This window comes from Leopardus geoffroyi, chromosome B4, assembly GCF_018350155.1.
Source record: "Leopardus geoffroyi isolate Oge1 chromosome B4, O.geoffroyi_Oge1_pat1.0, whole genome shotgun sequence".
NCBI classification, from domain to species: domain Eukaryota; kingdom Metazoa; phylum Chordata; class Mammalia; order Carnivora; family Felidae; genus Leopardus; species Leopardus geoffroyi.
The window spans coordinates 9,834,649-9,852,618 of NC_059341.1; the positions used below are offsets into that span (position 1 = coordinate 9,834,649).

The following is a 17,970-nucleotide window of genomic DNA, read 5'->3' on the forward strand; positions in this document are numbered from 1 at the left end:
CCTGACGACCATCTTCGCCACACTGAGGTTCACTATGAAAAGCACGCAAAGCTGGATCCTATTTTCAGGGTCAAGAGCAAGTGCTTGGAGTTGAACTCCTTCCACCTGCCAACTTTAAAACTCTGGCACATCAGCAAGACCAGGAAAGCTTCTTTTACAGAAATAGAGTGTATCTCCAATTAGTCGTTTCAGTTTCTTAAAGGGAGAGAGGAACCTTATCCACTTGAGGAGAAGTTAAGAGCTGGCAAATAATTAAAAGAAACATTTGGGACAAGCAGAAGGGGAAAGACTCTTTTTATCAGGAAGTAACAGAATTAGGAACAAGTAAGTGCGAAGCAAGGCTTTCTAAAGGAAAAAGAAAACATTAGTATAATTATATTCCTAGGAATCAGGAGACACACAGAATGAAAAAGAGGACATAAAAATGTATACTTTACCCCTTAGCAAAACTGCTTTTATTATTATTTTTGGTACTTCTTAAGTTCTGGACCCTCAGGAAGCTACACATTTTGTGGGAGGGAAATTTCCTGAGACCTCACACCTGTTTTCCAAACCTCTGTTCAATAGCCAGTCGAACATCCAGCTGATGGAGAAGACTGCTTTCTGTTTTCCTTTAGCTAACTCACAGCCCCAGGTGCATCCTGCTCCTCTAACATGTAAGATGAGCTTCCACAGATCCTCAGCTTTGACCATAACCATGTGAGATGCACTATGGCCTGGGTAAAACTGGGTTGCTTTTTGTTTGGATTTGGGTTTTGGTTTCTGTACCTGGAAAGAGGAAATTAGTTCTATGAATGGGAGAAAATTAGTTCTATGAATGGGAGAATGATGAGTCTTTTGCTGGTAATTGTAGGACAATTAATGAACACTGCTTTATGTGGATTGAATCTGTCTTTAACACACAGGGACCATTCCAAACAGCCAACTATTGATGAGCCATTATAACCAACGACAAAATAATCTGATTTTTTAAAGGCGTAATTGTGTCAAAATATGAGAAAAAGAACGCAAGTAAAATTAAATCTCGTAGTTCATACGGTGACAGAGAGGAAGATTATATTTTTTGGCCCATGTCTTCTCAAGGCGAAGCATAACCTTTTATGTTTTATGTATAGAAATTTTATTATTGCCTTTCCTGAGTTATAGGTGAATAGTTGGCCCAGTTTTGAATAGGGCAGTATTTTTGTCGGTTTGTTTGTTTTTAGTGAGCACCCCACAGGTGAAGCTGATGGGCTTTTTCTTAGTAGGAAGGATCCATATGATGGGCAGCTGTTCAGAATCAGGAACATAGTACCTGGAGGACTGGGGGTGGGGTGGCGGGGGGAGGAATCTGCCATTACTCTAGGGGGCATGTAAGAAAACACGTGGTCCTCAACATTAGGAAAGAGAAGAGCAAAATATTCAGCTTGTTTTGGACTCAATGCAACCTTTAAAAGATTATTCACCTCCCTCACCACCAAATAATTCAGGATGTGGATTTTAAAGTGTGTCCCTGAAAGCTAGGGTCTGTCTAGGGAGCCCCGGGAGTGAAAGCATGAAATTCAAACAACCCCTCTTACCCATCCCTAACCTGATGCCAGCCAGCCCCAGTCCTACCCCCCTGCAGGTGTTCTCTGCTTGAATATTCCTCTCCAGAAGGAGGGCAAGCCTACAGTAGTTGGTCCAAAGGCACGCCTTCTAGATCCCACACCTCCCCCTACAGGTGACCAGCCCTGTGAGCTCAGACCATTGGCTCACTTCACGCATGCCCAGATGTCCTCCTTGGCATTAACAAAATGGGGGTGCTACTGCTAATTTACCTCATTAGCAAGTTAGTTATGAGGACTGAACGAGTTAATAACCCTAAAGAAATTAGAACAGTTCCTTCTACCTTGTCATAAACTTTCACTCTTATCTCTTTCTGTACTTGAACTTGGTGCCAGATTTAATGCCAAGGAAAGATTCTACTGCCTTTAAAAAGTTTCTGGAAGGACTAAGCTTAAAAACATTATTTCATAATTTATGAGCATGCTTTGGTCCTTTTGTTGTTTGATTGGAAGCAAGTCCCTCCCCCTTTCACCCATTAACCCTGCACTCCCAGAGTTAAGGACGCCTTTCTCTTCTTTCCCCAGATCTGAATTCAGGGGTCTGGCGGGTTAATGATAAAAAGACAATGTCATTATAGTCACAGTAACAATCTCATTCTAATCTTTTGTTTTTCTCTTGCTAACTTTCTAAACGGAGAAACATTTTATTAATTAAGCATTAGAAACCTTTTGGAGGTACACTGCACATATGCTATTTGGTGAAGGTTGGGGATTAGAAGCATTATGTATACGTTTACCCATTACGCTACGTAATAATGATGAGTATAATACATATAATGTTATGTATAAGGATACGGCCCAGGAAGAAGCATGAAGCCCCAAAGAGGCAATGATTTTGGTAAAAGATATGAACTAATTTTTAATTTTAGCATAAAGATGGTTGTACTTCCGAAGCGAGTCATTTACAGCCACTAAGGAAAGTATATGTAACTATAGAAGAACAAACATATGTCAGCTGAGCGTCTGCTGAATATTTTAAGGATGGGGTCTGTGGAGAAAAGAGGGATGGGGAGCGGATTTAAAGTGCTGTGAGGAGCATCTGGAGTTGACTAGAACTTCCTGACTGTAACAGCAGGATGTTTCCAAGAGCTGTCCCGTCATCTTTCCTTATGGAGACTCAGGGAAGAATAGAGATCTTCTCTTTCTTGATAGGTTCTGCCTCAAGGCAAGAGACTGGAATGGAACCTTCCTCTTGGCTGACCATTTTTGGTAGTCCGGTCATCACAGACAATATCGAATTGCACCGTGAATCTTTACTCTTCCTGGTGGGGCAAGTCCCCAGTTGGTGCAAGTGTATCCTTACCCCATTCACACTGGTTAAACTCCCTTTTCAACCAAGAGAAAAAAAGACCCAGATAAGGGCCTTTAGTTTTACGTGTCTGGGGGAAATTCTTTCATTAGAACAGTGAAGCTGATTTTCCATTTACGGTAATGATCTTGAAAATTCCTTTTAACATAAGTGTAAGAAAAAAGAGAAATTTGACATAAAGAGAGAGAGAGTATCAAGTAAAGCTCATGTGGCATGCAGCTAGGAGGAAAATCTTGGTGACCCAAGAGACACTGGTCTGGAGCCCCCTGCACCGGATGATCTGAAGGTCTTCTAACTCCAGAGACCTGTGACGACGATGGCAGAAAGAGCTTAGGCTAGAACCCCAGGGAAAGCAGAGAATCATGCTTAAGAGGCAGTGCTTACAAAAATAAGGAATCCGTAGGCTCACAAAGAATCTACATCAGCACAGAGAGGAGGGCTGCACACGTTTTTTTTTTTTTTTTTTGGTTTTGTTTTTGTTTTCAACATCTGCTATGCACGGTTTCAGATGATTATTGAAAGGATGTTCAGCTTTAAATAAAGGACAAAAGGTACACAACTTGAGGGAGAAAAGCCCACACCCTTTCCCCCTTAATGTTCAGAGAGATCCTACACCTGCCCCCCTTCATGTTATTTACAAACACAAGAAAGAAAGAAGACAAGACGAAGAAGGGAGAAAAAAAAAAAGTGGTGTAGCAAAATCACTGCCAGAAAACACACAGTAAATTCTAGCTTGTTAGGCAGCCCGTTTCCAAATTATTTTTAAAAAACAAATCCTAACAGTCATGTAGTTACAGCCTCTGAGGGAAGCTCTAAGCCGGATGCTTAGTGTCCCAGAACCCAAGCCACAAAAAAAAAGGGGGGGGGGGGGAGAGAAAGAAAGCTAACCAGTCTTCTGACTAGGAATATGAAAGCACAAAATCTGCGAGAGACAGGAGGAGTGCCCCAGAGGAGGAGGCTGCAGGCAGCTTGCCGTAATCTGTAAATGATTGCTGGTAAAGTCTGGAGGCTTCAGGCTTGATCTGTGTTTGTTCCAAAAGAAAGCCAAGGAGGACGGTGTTAATAAAGAGAGATTTAACCGAGAGCTGTGCTTGGAATAAAGTGGGCTACAAAAAGGTCAAATTTGATCAGTTGGAGCAGATTACAGGGGCTTTCAAAGGTGGTGTGGAGAATTGAGCCGGGCCCGGGAAGTAATATAGCGCGGGATCGCGGTGGGGGTGGAGAGCGGCCGGGGCGCGCGAGCGCCGCTCGGCCGGGGAAGTGGGCAGAGCCGGCGCCCCGCCGCCCGGCCCGCCGCGAGGCCGGCTCCCCCTCGCCCCGCTCCCCCCACCCCCGGCCTGCGCGCGCCTCCCGCCCTTAGACCATGGTGTCCCTAATCTCCGACTCGGAGCCACTCAAAGACTGGAAAGTTTTAAGGTAGGCCTGCTTTTCTTTCTCTCCCCCGGCTGCCCCCGCTCTTCGGCCAAGATCCTCGCGGCCCGCGGGCGAGCCGGTGCCGTCGGGGCCGCCCGCGCGGGTCCGGCGGAGGGACGGGCGGGGACCGGCCGCCCGCCCCTCCGCACACGCCGGGGCGCGCGGGGAGGCCGCGTCCGCAGGAGGGGGGGCGCGGGTCCGCGAGGGGCCCGCGCTCCCGAGGCGCCGGCCGGCTCCCCCGCGCACCCCGCGCCTGCGGCCCCGGGGCGCTCGGGGCGGCGGGGTGGGGGGGGGGGCGCGGTGAGCCTGGCTGTGTCCGACTCCCTGGGACTTTGTTCGAAGGGAAGCGAACTTCTTCCGGAAAACGGTATCCCTGCTCCTCTGGGGAGACAGGCTGGCGAGACAGTGTGTTCCTCCCCTGACCTCCTCCTCTTCCCTCCTCCCCCTCCTCTTCTCCCCTCCTCCCTCCTCCTCCCCCTTCCTCCTCCCCCCTCCTCTCGCCCTCCTCCCCCTCCTCCTCCCCCCTCCTCCCCCTCCTCTTCCCCTCCTCCTCCCACTCCTCCTCCCCCTCTTCTCTCCCTCCTCCCCCCCTTCTCTCCCTCCTCCCCTCCCTTCTTCCCCCCTCCTCCTCTCCCCTCCTCCTCTCCCCTCCTCCTCTCCCCTCCTCCCCCTCCTCCTCCCCCTCCTCCTCTCCCTCCTGCTCCCCCCTCCTCCCCCTCCTCCCTCCTCCCATTCCCCCTCTCCCTCCTCCTCCTCAAGTCTAACTTGGAAAAGCCAGTATTAAAAGCTCAACTGACCCTAAAACTAAATGAGAACAGTTTATGAGCTGAGGTCTCTGCTCCTCTTCATCTCTCAGAGGCTCAGAGAAATCGGAACCCATGGAGCGCAGAGTGGCAGAGTTCCTGCATCCCCCCACCCCCCTACTTGGGTCTAAACTGACCCCTTTGGTAGAGTTCACAGTGAATTTTAGATTTAACTTGACACCACGTGCTATTTTCCAGCAAATGAAACCACTTCGGGCAGTTTTTAAGATCTAAAAGTGTTAAATTGAGGGATTTTTATTAAACGTCGTTCTCCATGATGCCATGTTGTCCCAAATGCCTAACCCCATTGGACCCAAATAAGGAATAGAAGTGTGTACCTTACTGGGACCTCTGTTTCCTGACATTTATCTTGTATTAATTAGCTGTTACTTATTTCCTTCGTACGAGTTCTCCCTTTGTTTTTGTGTAGTTTTATTATTTTTAAAAGCAACAACATAATAGAAAAGAGCAAATAAAAGAAAAAATGGCCAATCTTCACTTTCTTTTCTTCTTCAAAATTCTTACCTCTTGTTTTCTAGAACTTCGTGTGCTACGTGCTGTACGTCATGGAGTATGTGCCGTTCTATAATCTGCCCTTTCTCAAGTTAAATATCAAACTTCTTTCCATGCTTCTGCCTACCCTTCATAACCATAATTTCAACGTTTAGATAAAGCATGGTGATGTTGATGTACCATATTTTACTAAATTACCCTGTTTGTTGAAAATTTAGATCGTTTTCAGTCCTTCCCTTGTGTGAACAACAACACAATGAACATCTTTGTGCTTGTAGCTTTAAAATATACCTATGTGTATGCGTTTCTTTACAACTCATTTATTGGGAAATGGTGCACTTGAGCTACTAGTGATGTGTTGGTAGCATTTACTTTTTTTGAGGGGTAAGAAAAAGGGAGAAAGTGTGTTTATTTTCCTACTGAAGGACAACATAACAGGATGTAGTCTTTATTGTCCATGTACCTGTGCTGGTATTTAGATTCTTTATTTGTTTGCAAGAATTCTAAGGTGTTCCACTCCATGAAGGACTTTTGATAGCATACCAAGCAACCCCCACCCACCGCCATAGTGATGCACCGTCCTGGGTGCTTAGAAAGTCAGAAAGGTTCTGGTAATGCAGACAGTGGCTGCAAGGAGTTGGTTGTTCAGAGCAGACAAGACTAGGTGAAACAGACCGAGTGCTGTGGGAAAGGTACAGGCAATTACTGGGGTTCCAGAGGAAGGTGGTGTTTCCACCTGGAGCATCAGGAAAGGATTCCTGAAGTGAGTGACATTTTGAGAAAGGTTACTGAAGGATCTGTGCATATAGCTTTTTGCTTTCATCAAATAATTCCCAGGATTTCTAGACGAAAGGGCACGAACATTTTTATGGGTCTGTCCGTGATATTTTCTTCTGTTTGTAGGTTTAAATTTTATTTTTAATCAAGAGATGGTAAAGTACTTCTGTAAATGTTCTCTGATGCAGCTATCAGAATAAAGTTTATTCTCCTTTTTCTTTAACTGGATTAGTCACCGACTCTTAAAATTGAAATATTTCTTAAGAGTGCTCTTAAAAAAATTGTTTTGGGTGGTTAACTTATTAACATTATTGCACAAGTGGATAAGGTGGGGCCCAGCTTTAGGAATGTGTGTGTTACAAATTTTGGCAATGCAGCCCTCCAAAGGCCTTTTTAGATAATGATCCAAGTCTTAACCCATTTAAAACTCGGCGATAGTGTTGTCTTTCCCCTGAATGTGTGCCTAACATAACCAAAGTTGATTTTATGCCTAGAATAAGTAAGGCTTCACAAGCTTGGACTGGCAAGTCCTGAGAAAGAGAAACATTTTTACACTGACCACTTTGGGTGAACACCAAGTTCATTCTGTCCACACCTCTTCTTGGCAAGCATAGTTCCATCAGCTTTTAACTGTGTTTGATCCTTTCCTGGGGTAAGGAATTAGAAAGGGGGTGGTGTTTGGGAATTGCATTTTAAATCCTTAATTGTGTACAGTGAGGCATCTCTTTGGCTAATTCCCATTCATTGAGCCATTCACTCGCCAACACTGTCTGCCTACCATATGTGGGAGGAGCAAAGATACAACGTGACCTTGTAAGTGGGATGAACCAGCAGATGAAGACGTGTATGCTAATGCCCTCCAGGGTGGTGGTGACAGGAGTTATGTCAGTAAAAAGCTTTGCAAGTTCAGAGGTGAGAGACTCAGTTCCAGTAAAGAGAAGGAGCATCATTTCTGCCTGTGATTAACAAATGAGCAGAGTGCTTGGTATTCAAGGGTAGAAAGGCTTTTTTTTTTTTTTTTTTAACGTTTATTTATTTTTGGGACAGAGAGAGACAGAGCATGAACGGGGGAGGGGCAGAGAGAGAGGGAGACACAGAATCGGAAACAGGCTCCAGGCTCTGAGCCCTCAGCCCAGAGCCCGACGCGGGGCTTGAACTCACGGACCGCGAGATCGTGATCTGGCTGAAGTCGGACGCTTAACCGACTGCGCCACCCAGGCGCCCAAGGGTAGAAAGGCTTTTAAACCTACATAGCTTGGCGTATCGTCGGGTGTTTGCCCCAGGTCTGTGGCCTGGAGTTCTGCCAGACCTCTTGCTCCTGAAGTGATCGCAAGATAGCATTTCTAAATTTTTACCTCACAGTTCAGTGTTTTAAGATAAGGTCTGGTGGTGGGACCCAAGTTCAGGTCCTCAACCTTTCTTGGGAACTTCATATTTGATGTCATTCCATCCTAGGTCCCTTTTGTCAAATGGAAAAGTCAAGGCTGGGGATGGTGCTGTTGGCTGTTCTAATTATTGGCTGCTTCAGGGGGCATGACTTCCTCAAACATGCACACCAACTGTTTTCAACAGGAAGACTCCCCTCTCTACATTGAGAAAGCGCAAACACGAAAGCTTCACTCAAAGACTCAAAGTCATCTAAATCAGGAAGAAATACTCTGAGCGCATAGAGGAGGAGAAATGAAGTGACCGTGAAAGGAACCAGCCTGGCAATGTGATTGATATGAGAGTCAATATTCATTGATAGTTCTTGAGGGGAAAAAAGTTGACAGCTGGGGGAACTTAACAGGGTGGGGCTCTGAATACCTGGCCTCTCCTGCACCCCTGCCCAGTCCCTGTATCACTTCTGTGGAAGAGTCTGGAAAACCCCAAATCTAGTTTAAGTCTCCCATTTAGAGATGAGGAGGTTGAGGGCCGTCTGGGCGGTCGTTCAGTTGGTTGAGTGTCCGACTCTTGATTTCGGCTCAGGTCATGATCTCATGGTTCATGGGATCGAGCCCCATGTCGGGCTCTGTGCTGACAGTGCAGAGCCTACTTGGGATTCTCTCTCCCCCTCTCCCCACCCCACAATAAATAAATAAACTTCAGAGGTGAGGGAGTTGAGCCCAGAAGATGAAGTGCTAAATGATCATCGGGACAAGCTGTCTCCACTCCCCCATCTTCTGTGCTGAGCAGCTTATTCACCACCTTTGCTTCTATTTCCATCTCTTCTCCCCTGGTTTAAGATGCTCAGCCCAGACCTGGCATTAGAGCTCCCCAGCATCTCCTCGGTATAGCCGATCCTATGTCCCCCAAATGACTCGAGGTCGCAGACTGTGCATATAATATCTCCCCCAAGACTGGCTCTGTTCTGTTGCTCACAGGCTTAGGAATCACATGGCCATCCAGCCGGGTAGTCCAGTCGGAAAGCCTTGCAGCCCCCCTTGTCCCTCACTTCCCCTCCTGATTCCATCCCCCACCATCTCTGGCTCTTGTTGATTTCAGCTCCCAAACACTCAGGACTCTCCACTTGTCTCCACTTTCCTTGCTATGCTTTTGTATTGCTCGGAGCTCTGCACTGCTTCCTAACACATTTCTCTGCTTCCATTCTTGCTCTTATAGTCTGTTTCCACACAAGAGGAATGACAACACTTTGAAAGCCATGAGTCGGATCATGTGACTTTACTCTTCAAGTAAAAGCCAGTATCCTCGTCCTGACCTACTAGATGGCACCTGACCTTACCCTCAACTACCTCTCCAGCCTACCTCCTTCTTTCTTCCAGCTCTGGTCTGCTTTCTCTTCCTCAACCAAGCAAGCTTAATTTGGCCTTAGGATATTTGCATAAACTAATCACTCTCCCAGCCTGGAAATCTTCTCCTTTGCTCTTTGCAGGCAGGATGCTGCTTGTCATTAGTCTTAGCTCAAATTTCATCTGCTAAGTGAAGCCGTCCCTGACCCCCCTAATTTTAAGCCACCCAGGGGCGCCAGGGTGGCTCAGTAGGTTAAACATCTGACTTCAGCTCCAGTCATGATCATATGGTATGTGTGAGTTCAAGCCCCGTGTCAGGCTCTGTGCTGATGGCTCAGATTCTGTGTCTCCTTCCCTCTCTCCCTCTCCCCGGCTCGTGCTCTCTTTCTCTCTCTCTCTAGAAATACACGTAACAAAAAATTAAAGTCGCTCAAAAGTCTAGCATATCTCCCTAATAGGCTGAACCACATAAAATTGCCAGTATCTAGCCATTTTTGGCTCATAAAAATCTTAATTTCATATAATTCACTGATATTCTCACGGTAGCACTTACCAATACCTACTATTTTCATATGTATTTATTCTCTCTTTTCCCCATTGGAATATATGGTTTGTGTGATAATTGGTATAAATATAGTACCTAAGATATTTCCTGGTACATAACAGATATTGAATGAATTAATGAATGAATTAATGAAATGGTCAGTGTGTCCCCCTCATCGACTCTACACTCTGTGAGGCCAAAGGCTTTATGTATTTTGTTCACGCTCAAATGCCAGTATTTATCCCAATGGAGGCGGCGTGTTAGGTGGAATGAATGAATGACTCCTGACAGTTGAGTAATCCCATATTCAGGTTCTCATTCCTGTTCTAATCAGCAACATGTCCGGATTTGATAACAGGGAACATGTTTCAATTCTCTGAGAATTTGATAGAGGCCTCTTAATCAAGGAGAATTTATTCTTTCTACACAAGAGAATGATCTAGAGCAGGGGTTGGCAAAGATAGTAAATACTTTAGGTTTTGCTGGCCACACAGCCTCTGTCATAACTACAATTGCCATTGTAACATGAATGTAGCCACAGGCAATATGTAACTGATTGAGCTTGGGCGTGATGCAATAAAACTGTATATACAAAAACAGGAAGTGGGCTGGATGTGACCCCTTGGCCACATAGCCTACCTTTCATCCAGTAGTGAGGCTAATGATTTGACGAACAAGAAAATAGAAGTGGTTTTGGCCCATAGATGTTTTCAAATCTCCTATGACAAAGTGCATATTATAAACTTGCCTCATTATTGGGGGGGATACATTAAAGGAGACTTATGGGTATTTCAAAGGTCAGAGATGTTATAGGTCATGAGCATGTGACCTCACAAAGATGCGATTATAGTCTGGAGAAAATTTACGGGTTACTGTATCCCTTAAATGTTTGGATGAGTCGTAATGCTATAACAAGATACACTTTTGCCTGTTCCCTTACAGAGTGTGTGAGAAACTCCCATTAATGAGAACAGCACATGTTGATGGAAAAAATAGACCAGATCCTGACATGTTTTAAGTAACTGCTTGGCCTCATTTTTTTTTTTTCCTCGTTGCTTTCTCTAGCTCATTTAGGAGACATTTCCCTTTCACATGCCTGATAAGTCTCCCAAGATGAATTCCAAATCCACAGAGGAAAACATGCTTTGTAATTTTGAATGGATGCCATGTGTAGATGCTCTTTAGCTTCCATTACGTGACATCTTGGAGACGCATGGAGTGGGGAGAGATTGTGTGGAAGCTCTCTGGGTGTCCACCGAGGGTAGGCTAGCCATCTGCAGATCAGGGATTAGCTTCTTAGAGGGGGACCTAAGAACTATTCATGCTTTCTCTGTGCTAGGTATGTTGCTAAGTGCTTTATATTTAATATCTCATTTAACCTTTACAACAGCCCTGCGAAGTGGGTGGTGGTGTTACTGTTCTCATTTGCCACAAAGGGGGCTTGGGTTTTGCTGTCTCAACTTCGAAGAGGCAGGGCACTTAAAAGATGATGTCATATACTGTCCTGACACAGCACCTTTCCTCGGTACATTGGTAGCTTGATGAAGCATGTTGCCTTAACTTAACTGTGTCTCAGATGGGAAAAGTGTGCACCACATCATTCTTCCTATTCCCTTAGGGAAGTTTGAAGAATTGTGACCCAGTTACTGCTGGGTACTTTCAAAAAAAAAAAAAAAACGTTTGCAGAGCAGAGGGGGATGTAGGCTGTGAAAATAGAACATCCAGTCAGAATTCTCTAGGTAGAATGAATTATGGGTTTATGAAAAGCGAACACAAGACCTGGGCCTTTTAAATAATGTATTATATTGGAGAATAATCTAGGATTTTTCGCAAAGCGTGACCAATGTAGCCCGTGACATAACTAATAACGACAAAGGTTATTCTAAAAGTCACATAAAAATGTAGAGAAATCCTGTTACCTGTTGGTTAGATGCCACTGCCGTTGTGTTTTCATCCAATGCCAGTGTTGAAACAAAACCAAAAAACCCTCATGAGTTGTTTCCACTCCGTTGACGCAAATAATCTATAGAGAAATATTCCGTTGACAAGCGTGTTCCCTGCCCCCCCCCCTCCCCCCAGATTGGCCTTTTTCTCTCTTGGGCTGAACTGGCAGCATTAAGTAGATCGACAAATCCAGATCTTTGGAATCCCCTGTTAGGAGAAACACAGGAGGAAACTCCCCATATGATCAGATAACGTCTCCCAAAGGTCAGAGACCACAGTGAAGCTATTTTCCCAAAGTGGAGAAGAATCCTCTGTCCCTTTTATCCCAGCAGTTGGGAACAGAAAGCAGAATGTGCCACATACATGCCTGTCCTCCCACACATGTGTTCACGCTCAAAGTGTGGGAATACTAGAATCACATGTTGTGAAGGATGCTTAAGGAGAGGGCTTGGGGTACGGGTTTCCTCTCGGTTCTCACGCTCCTGTGTCACTTTCCCTCTCCACGTTAGTGCAACCAGAGAGGGCCCCTCGAGTGATCAACTAATCACTCTCCTTTCTTCAAGTCTGTTAACTGCCCTCCCCACACCCTATTATTCCCACACGGGGGCTGTGTGTCTTGTTTACCACTGTGTGTCCAGTAGAGCCTCGTCCTGACCCCAGTTTGATACTTAATTTGGGCTAAGAATTCTCACTGAAGCCTCCTCCATGCCTTCCCACGCCACCCCACCCTCCTTTCTACAGGAAGGAAGATTCTCTTCCCCTTGGTGATCACAGCACCAAATCGAAACCTTAGATCCCCAAGTGCAAGTGCACTATTTACTATTCTGTGACATCTTAGTTTTATCAGCAGGCTGAGAACTCTCTGAAGATGGGGAAGGTCCTTGTCCGATTCATCTTGGCACACACTTGCATCCTTTCTATCACCAGACGGTGCATTTGGTCGAGTCGGTAGCTGCACGGACACCCATGCATATCTCATTTGTAAGATGAGAGATTGAACCGGATTATATCTAAGGATCCCCATCTATAAAATTATCTGATCAATGGGAGGTGGAACAAAGAGGCACCCTCCCACAGGACCCACCTCCGAGGCATGCCATGTATCCTTCTCGTACACTGTCAAGTTTTTCTCGCAGCGAAGCAATTCTCTTTATATTGATCCTCATTTTCTTTCAAGGCTCTTTTATTCCCAATCCTTCTGTAGAGCTGATGGACTAAACTACAAACCTGGTTTCAGATGTTCTGTCTCTGAACCGGGGCTATAATGTAAATCAGCTGTTCCAGGGATGAGTTTTGCTGACACGTACTGACATTAGCAATCATATGACTGGTCCTGTGGGGCCGAAGATTGCAATCCATCCAGGTTGCAGGTGTTTCAGTGAACCGGGGCTTTGGAACTCCATTTTGTTTTTCATTGCGTCAGTTTTTCATTCTTATGGAGACACAAATGTCCAAGGCAGAAAGAATTGTCAGAGGCCTGTGGAAACGGCAGTTTATATATTTTATCATGTTTCCTGGTGGGGAAGTGGAAGGATTTTGCAAACTGGAAAAATGTTGCCCTTGTTTCAGTTTGGTACCTGTCTACACTCCCACACATGTGCTCAGGCTCAAAGTGTGAGAATACTAGAATCACATGTTGTAAAGGGTGCTTAAGGAGAGGGCTCGGGGTGCAGGTTTCCTGTCTGTTCTCATGCTCCTGTGTCACCTTCCTTCTTAACGCTTAATGCTTCTTCTGGGACTTGGCACATGACATTTCTTTCCCACCGTCATTAGCATCATTATGGACCATAACAACCACTGTCCAGGGTCCAAAAGCTGGAATGAGCTTGCCTTCTTCTCCATGAAACACAGGTGTTTAAGAGGTGTATTTTAACCTGAGCTCCTGAATGTAACTTTGCCTGATAATCCTATTCAAATCAGCCACTTGCCTCATGAGAGCTTCCTCAACCTGTAGTGATAACTCTACAGAGATGCAATTGATTTACTTTTTTCGTTTAATGCTTATTCATTTTTTGAGAGACAGAGACAAAGCATGAGGGGCAGAGAGAGAGGGAGACACAGAATCCGAAGCAGGCTGCAGGCTCCGAGCTGTCAGCACCAGAGCCCCTCTCGGGGCTCAAACCCGTGAAAGACAAGATCGTGATCAGAGGGGGAAGTCGGACACTCAACCGACTGAGCCACCCAGGTGCCCACAGAGATGTAGTTTAAAGGACTACCTGGAAGGTGGGGGTTTTTCCAGGTGTAATTCATACAGATCATTGCCTTACCTTCAGTTGTACAACACATTTCGATGTTTGCGTACCGTGTGAAATGATCACGGTCAGTCTAGTTCACATCTATCCGTCAGCGCACATAGTTACAGGGTCATTTTTTCTTGTGATGAGAACTTCAAAGATCTCTCTTAGCAGCTTTCAAATGTGCAATACAGTTTTATTAACTGCAGTCGCCATGCTGTATGTGACATCCCAGGACTGACTTGTTTGTACCTTTTGACCCCTTCACGCGTTTCGCCAACTCCCCTCCCCCTCCTCCACCTCTGGCAACCACCAGTCTGTTCTCTGTATTATGAGTTTGGTTTTGGTCTTTTTTTTCTTTCTTTTTTTTTAAATCTGCATATAAGCCAGGTCATGTGGTATTTTTCTTTCTTTGTTTCACTTAGCATAATGCCCTCGGGGTCCATCCATATTGTCACAAATGGCAAGATTTCATTGTTTTTTTTTTTTATGGCTGAGGAGTATTCTGTTCTGTGTTTGTATGGTGTATATGTATACATGACACATCTTCTTTGTCCATTTATCTATTGGTGGACACTTGGGTTGTTTCCATATTTGGGCTATGATAAATAAGGCTGTGGTGAAAACGGGGGTGTAGATATCTTTTCGAATTAGTGTCATCGTTTTCTTGGGATAAATACCCAGAAGTGGAATTGCTGGGTCATATTTTTTTTTTATTTTTCTATTTCTATTTTCAGTTTTGTTTCTAAGTTTTTAAGGACCCTCCATACTCTTTTCCACTATGGTTGCATCAATTTACATTTCCACCAACCGTGCACAAGGCTCCCCTTTTCTCCACATCCTCGCCAACACTTACTATTTCTTGTCCTTTTGATAATAGCCGTTCTGGCAGGCATGAGGTGATATCTCATTAGGGTTTTGATTTACATTTCCCTGATGGCTCGTGGTGTTAAACACCTCTGCATGTACTTGTTGGCCATCTGTGTGTCATCTTTGGAAAATACATCTATTCAGATACTCTGCCCACTTTTAAATTGGGTTGTTTGTGGGGTTTTGTGGTTTTTTGCTATTGAGTTATAAGAGTTCTTTGCATATTTTGGATGTTAACCCATTGTCATATATATTATCTGCAAATATTATCTCCCATTTGGTAGGTTGACTTTTCATTCTGTCGATGGTTTCCTTTCCTGTGCAGAATGGAATGCGTTTTTTTATTTACTTACCTGTTCCTTTGGGTTGCCGAGTAACTTCCATGAAAGCAGAAATCCTGTCTCTATCACAAGGCCCACTGTATTGGGTGTTTATGAAATGTGCACATTTGAGTGTCACAACAAATCGAGTTCTTTTACATGCAGATGGAAAGGAGGATTGGGTGCTATTCAATGGCAGTATGCTCAGGGAACCCAGGAATATTTGGGCCCTGATCTAGACCGCGGCTACCCGTCTCATACAAGTTTCCAGAGGGACCAAAGATACAGGCAACAAGATGGGGCCCTTCAGTTTCTCAACTGAGGATTCTGAAAACTGTTTGGGAATCTCTGTCGGGGGGAGGCTGGAACATTCTATGATACTTAGCCTCCTGTACCACCAGTTCTGCCAAACCCAGACCCTCATGGCCTGAAAGAAACAATAACAAGTTGAAGCAAAGTAATAGTTTATGATTAAATGTAGCATTGCCTCAAAACCCCAATATGTATAAAGCTGAGGAGTTAGGCTAAACTATGTATTCATTTTAACCCCCAAGTCTAATCTAGATGGTCCCAAATAACTTCCAGCCTGTGTCACATTGAAAGAACCTCAGTCTGTTAGTTAAGATTGTTTCAACTGCAGGGAACCAAATACTGAGTATTTCGAGTCCATTTGACAATGGTCTAAACCAACGGTTGGCAAACTTTTTCCATAAAGGGCCAGTCAATAAATATTTTTGGCTTTGCTGACGACCCATGTGGCGTCTGTCACAACTACTCAACTCTGCCATTGTAGCAGCAGCCAGAGACAGTATATAAATGAATGGGCATGGCACCATTCCAGTAAAAGTCTGCAAAAACCGGCAGTGGGCTGGATTCGGTACACAGGCCATAGTTTGCCGACTCGTACGTTAGCCAATGGACTGTATAGCTCCACTGAGTTTTAGACCTTTCAAAGCCAAGGCAGCCTGGATAGCAGTAGGGAACTTGAACCAGAGAAAGCAGCAAGAGAGAATATGTTTCTCCAGATATTATATGCTGAGCTGGCTTGAGCTATATTGGAAAGAAAAGAGAGAATATATACAGAATGAGAGAGGGGTAGTTGGACTTTCTCAGACTCAGGATTACCTTTTACTTGGGCCATATTGAGGCAAGAAACAGGACACACTTTACCTTTTAAGGAAGACCCAACACTTCTACCCACCTGTCCTTTATAGTGACCTGGGATCTCATCAGTCCATAATAGGAGCTCATGCCTTTGGGGAAGGGGGACAGGTCATGAAATGAGACCAAGGAAGGGAAGAAAAGAGGATTTTTGCAAAACCTGCCCTACAAGGATTATAGGAAACTGTGGACAGAAGGCAGATGGGAAAATTTATTGTCCTATGCCCAAGAGAGATAGAAAGTGACTTTTGAAGAAACAGAACTTGATTCTTGGTGCCTTTGGTCTGTACCCACTGTCGCTGTCTTCATCACCACAAAACTGGCCTATTCTTCAGGATGTGGTTATACATTTTAGTATTAAACAAAAATAAAGCTCGTTTGTGGAACGAATGCTAGATCCAATATGTGTATGATCATTGCAAGCACAGAGGTGTAGCATCTCATGGGAGTCCATTTCCGGCTCACAACAGGTAACTGCCCCCACCGTGATGGGCCTTTCATCGCAGTCACTGCGGAATAGAAAGAGTATCTCTGAAGACATTTAGGATTCAGACCTGGCCCTGGGGCCAAATAAAGTAATAGGGCTTTCCCAGCCTCCTCTTGTGTTATACAGCTCTTCAGAGAAATCCATCAGTTATAGCTTACTATGAAGGTGAATCAACATAATATGATCTTAGGGAATTTACATTTTAAGACTTCCAGTTATGCTGCATGAAGTGGGGTGTGGGGACAGAAGAATTCAGGAATTAGAAGAAGTTTAATGAGGCTTTCTGTATAGCTGAAATCAAGCCCCATAGGTTCTGTCTAGAAAGATCTGAGTCAGGAACACTCCTTGGCTAGGAGAGCTCTCTCCACTCTTAACTGTTACTTAATAAATTACCACTTCACAATAAATTGCCGTTAAATTACCAGATCAAAAGTGTCAGTTTCCCTTGTCAAAGAGCTAGAATTACACAAAAACGGGGCTTAGAGAAGACCACTGGAGAGGAAAGTGGTTTGAGGCAGAATTTCTTAAAGACTTTAATTTCATTTATAACTTCTTCCCTGTGGGCACCCGCCCCACCCTGGATTCTAATCAGGTCCCCTCCAGGCTGGCCGCCTTTGTCCTCCTCCTTCCCCTGCTGTCCCCTTGGAGCAGGAGGCAGATTTCATCTCTGGGCACCTGGCATTGCTGATGAAGGACAGAAAGTGGCAGGAAGGAACAGCATAATTTGCTCAACTCGGATTTCTGTAGGAAAGGAAGGAAAGGGTCATTGTTTTCATCTTTGAAAGAGGGGCGAGTGTGTTTGAGGCAAGCAGCTCCTGAGAACTTGGATGTTGTTTCATTTTAAACCAGTAGCCGAGTGGGAGAGTAAAACCCAGTTCCCTGGCTCCCAGACTGGTATCTGGCTTCCTGTCTTCTCTCATTACAGAAGGCAGGCGGCAAAGGGGTTTTCCATGTATTGAACGTATCTTGGGCAGAGCTCTCGTAAGGGAACTAATGTGTTGTGCTTCTGAATCCTGCTTTTAAGCTCTGTCTGCAATCAGGCAGAGCTCTCTAGAGGATAAAGCTATATTAAGCTTTAATTCTCTAGTTAATATATATATTTTTTCTTTCCATAAAATTGGTTCCCTTGTCTTTTACTTATTCTCTGTAGGTCACCGTTCAGCAAATCAGCAGAATGACCCGCACTCTCTATGAGCCCATTAGTTAGATGGGGATGGGAGAGAAATATTTTGCATATAAACCATAGCGTAGAAAAAGAGAGACTAAGAGGATTTGCAGCC

General features: G+C 44.8%; 1 protein-coding gene across 5 annotated transcripts in view; it reads left to right on the plus strand.

The window, feature by feature from the left end:
- The window catches only part of CELF2 (CUGBP Elav-like family member 2), an 836,861-nt gene that overhangs the window by 307,292 nt on the left and 511,599 nt on the right, over nt 1-17,970 (plus strand). For 2 of the 5 annotated variants that reach the window (XM_045465665.1, XM_045465667.1), the window contains exon 1: nt 4,140-4,311. The exons of 2 other annotated variants lie outside the window; for them this stretch is intronic. In XM_045465665.1, coding sequence (XP_045321621.1) covers nt 4,259-4,311 — 53 coding nt within the window. In that variant the 5' untranslated portion in view covers nt 4,140-4,258. Of the gene's footprint in view, nt 1-4,139; nt 4,312-17,970 lie in introns of those variants that run through there. One more of the 5 variants, XM_045465664.1, reaches the window with a different exon arrangement.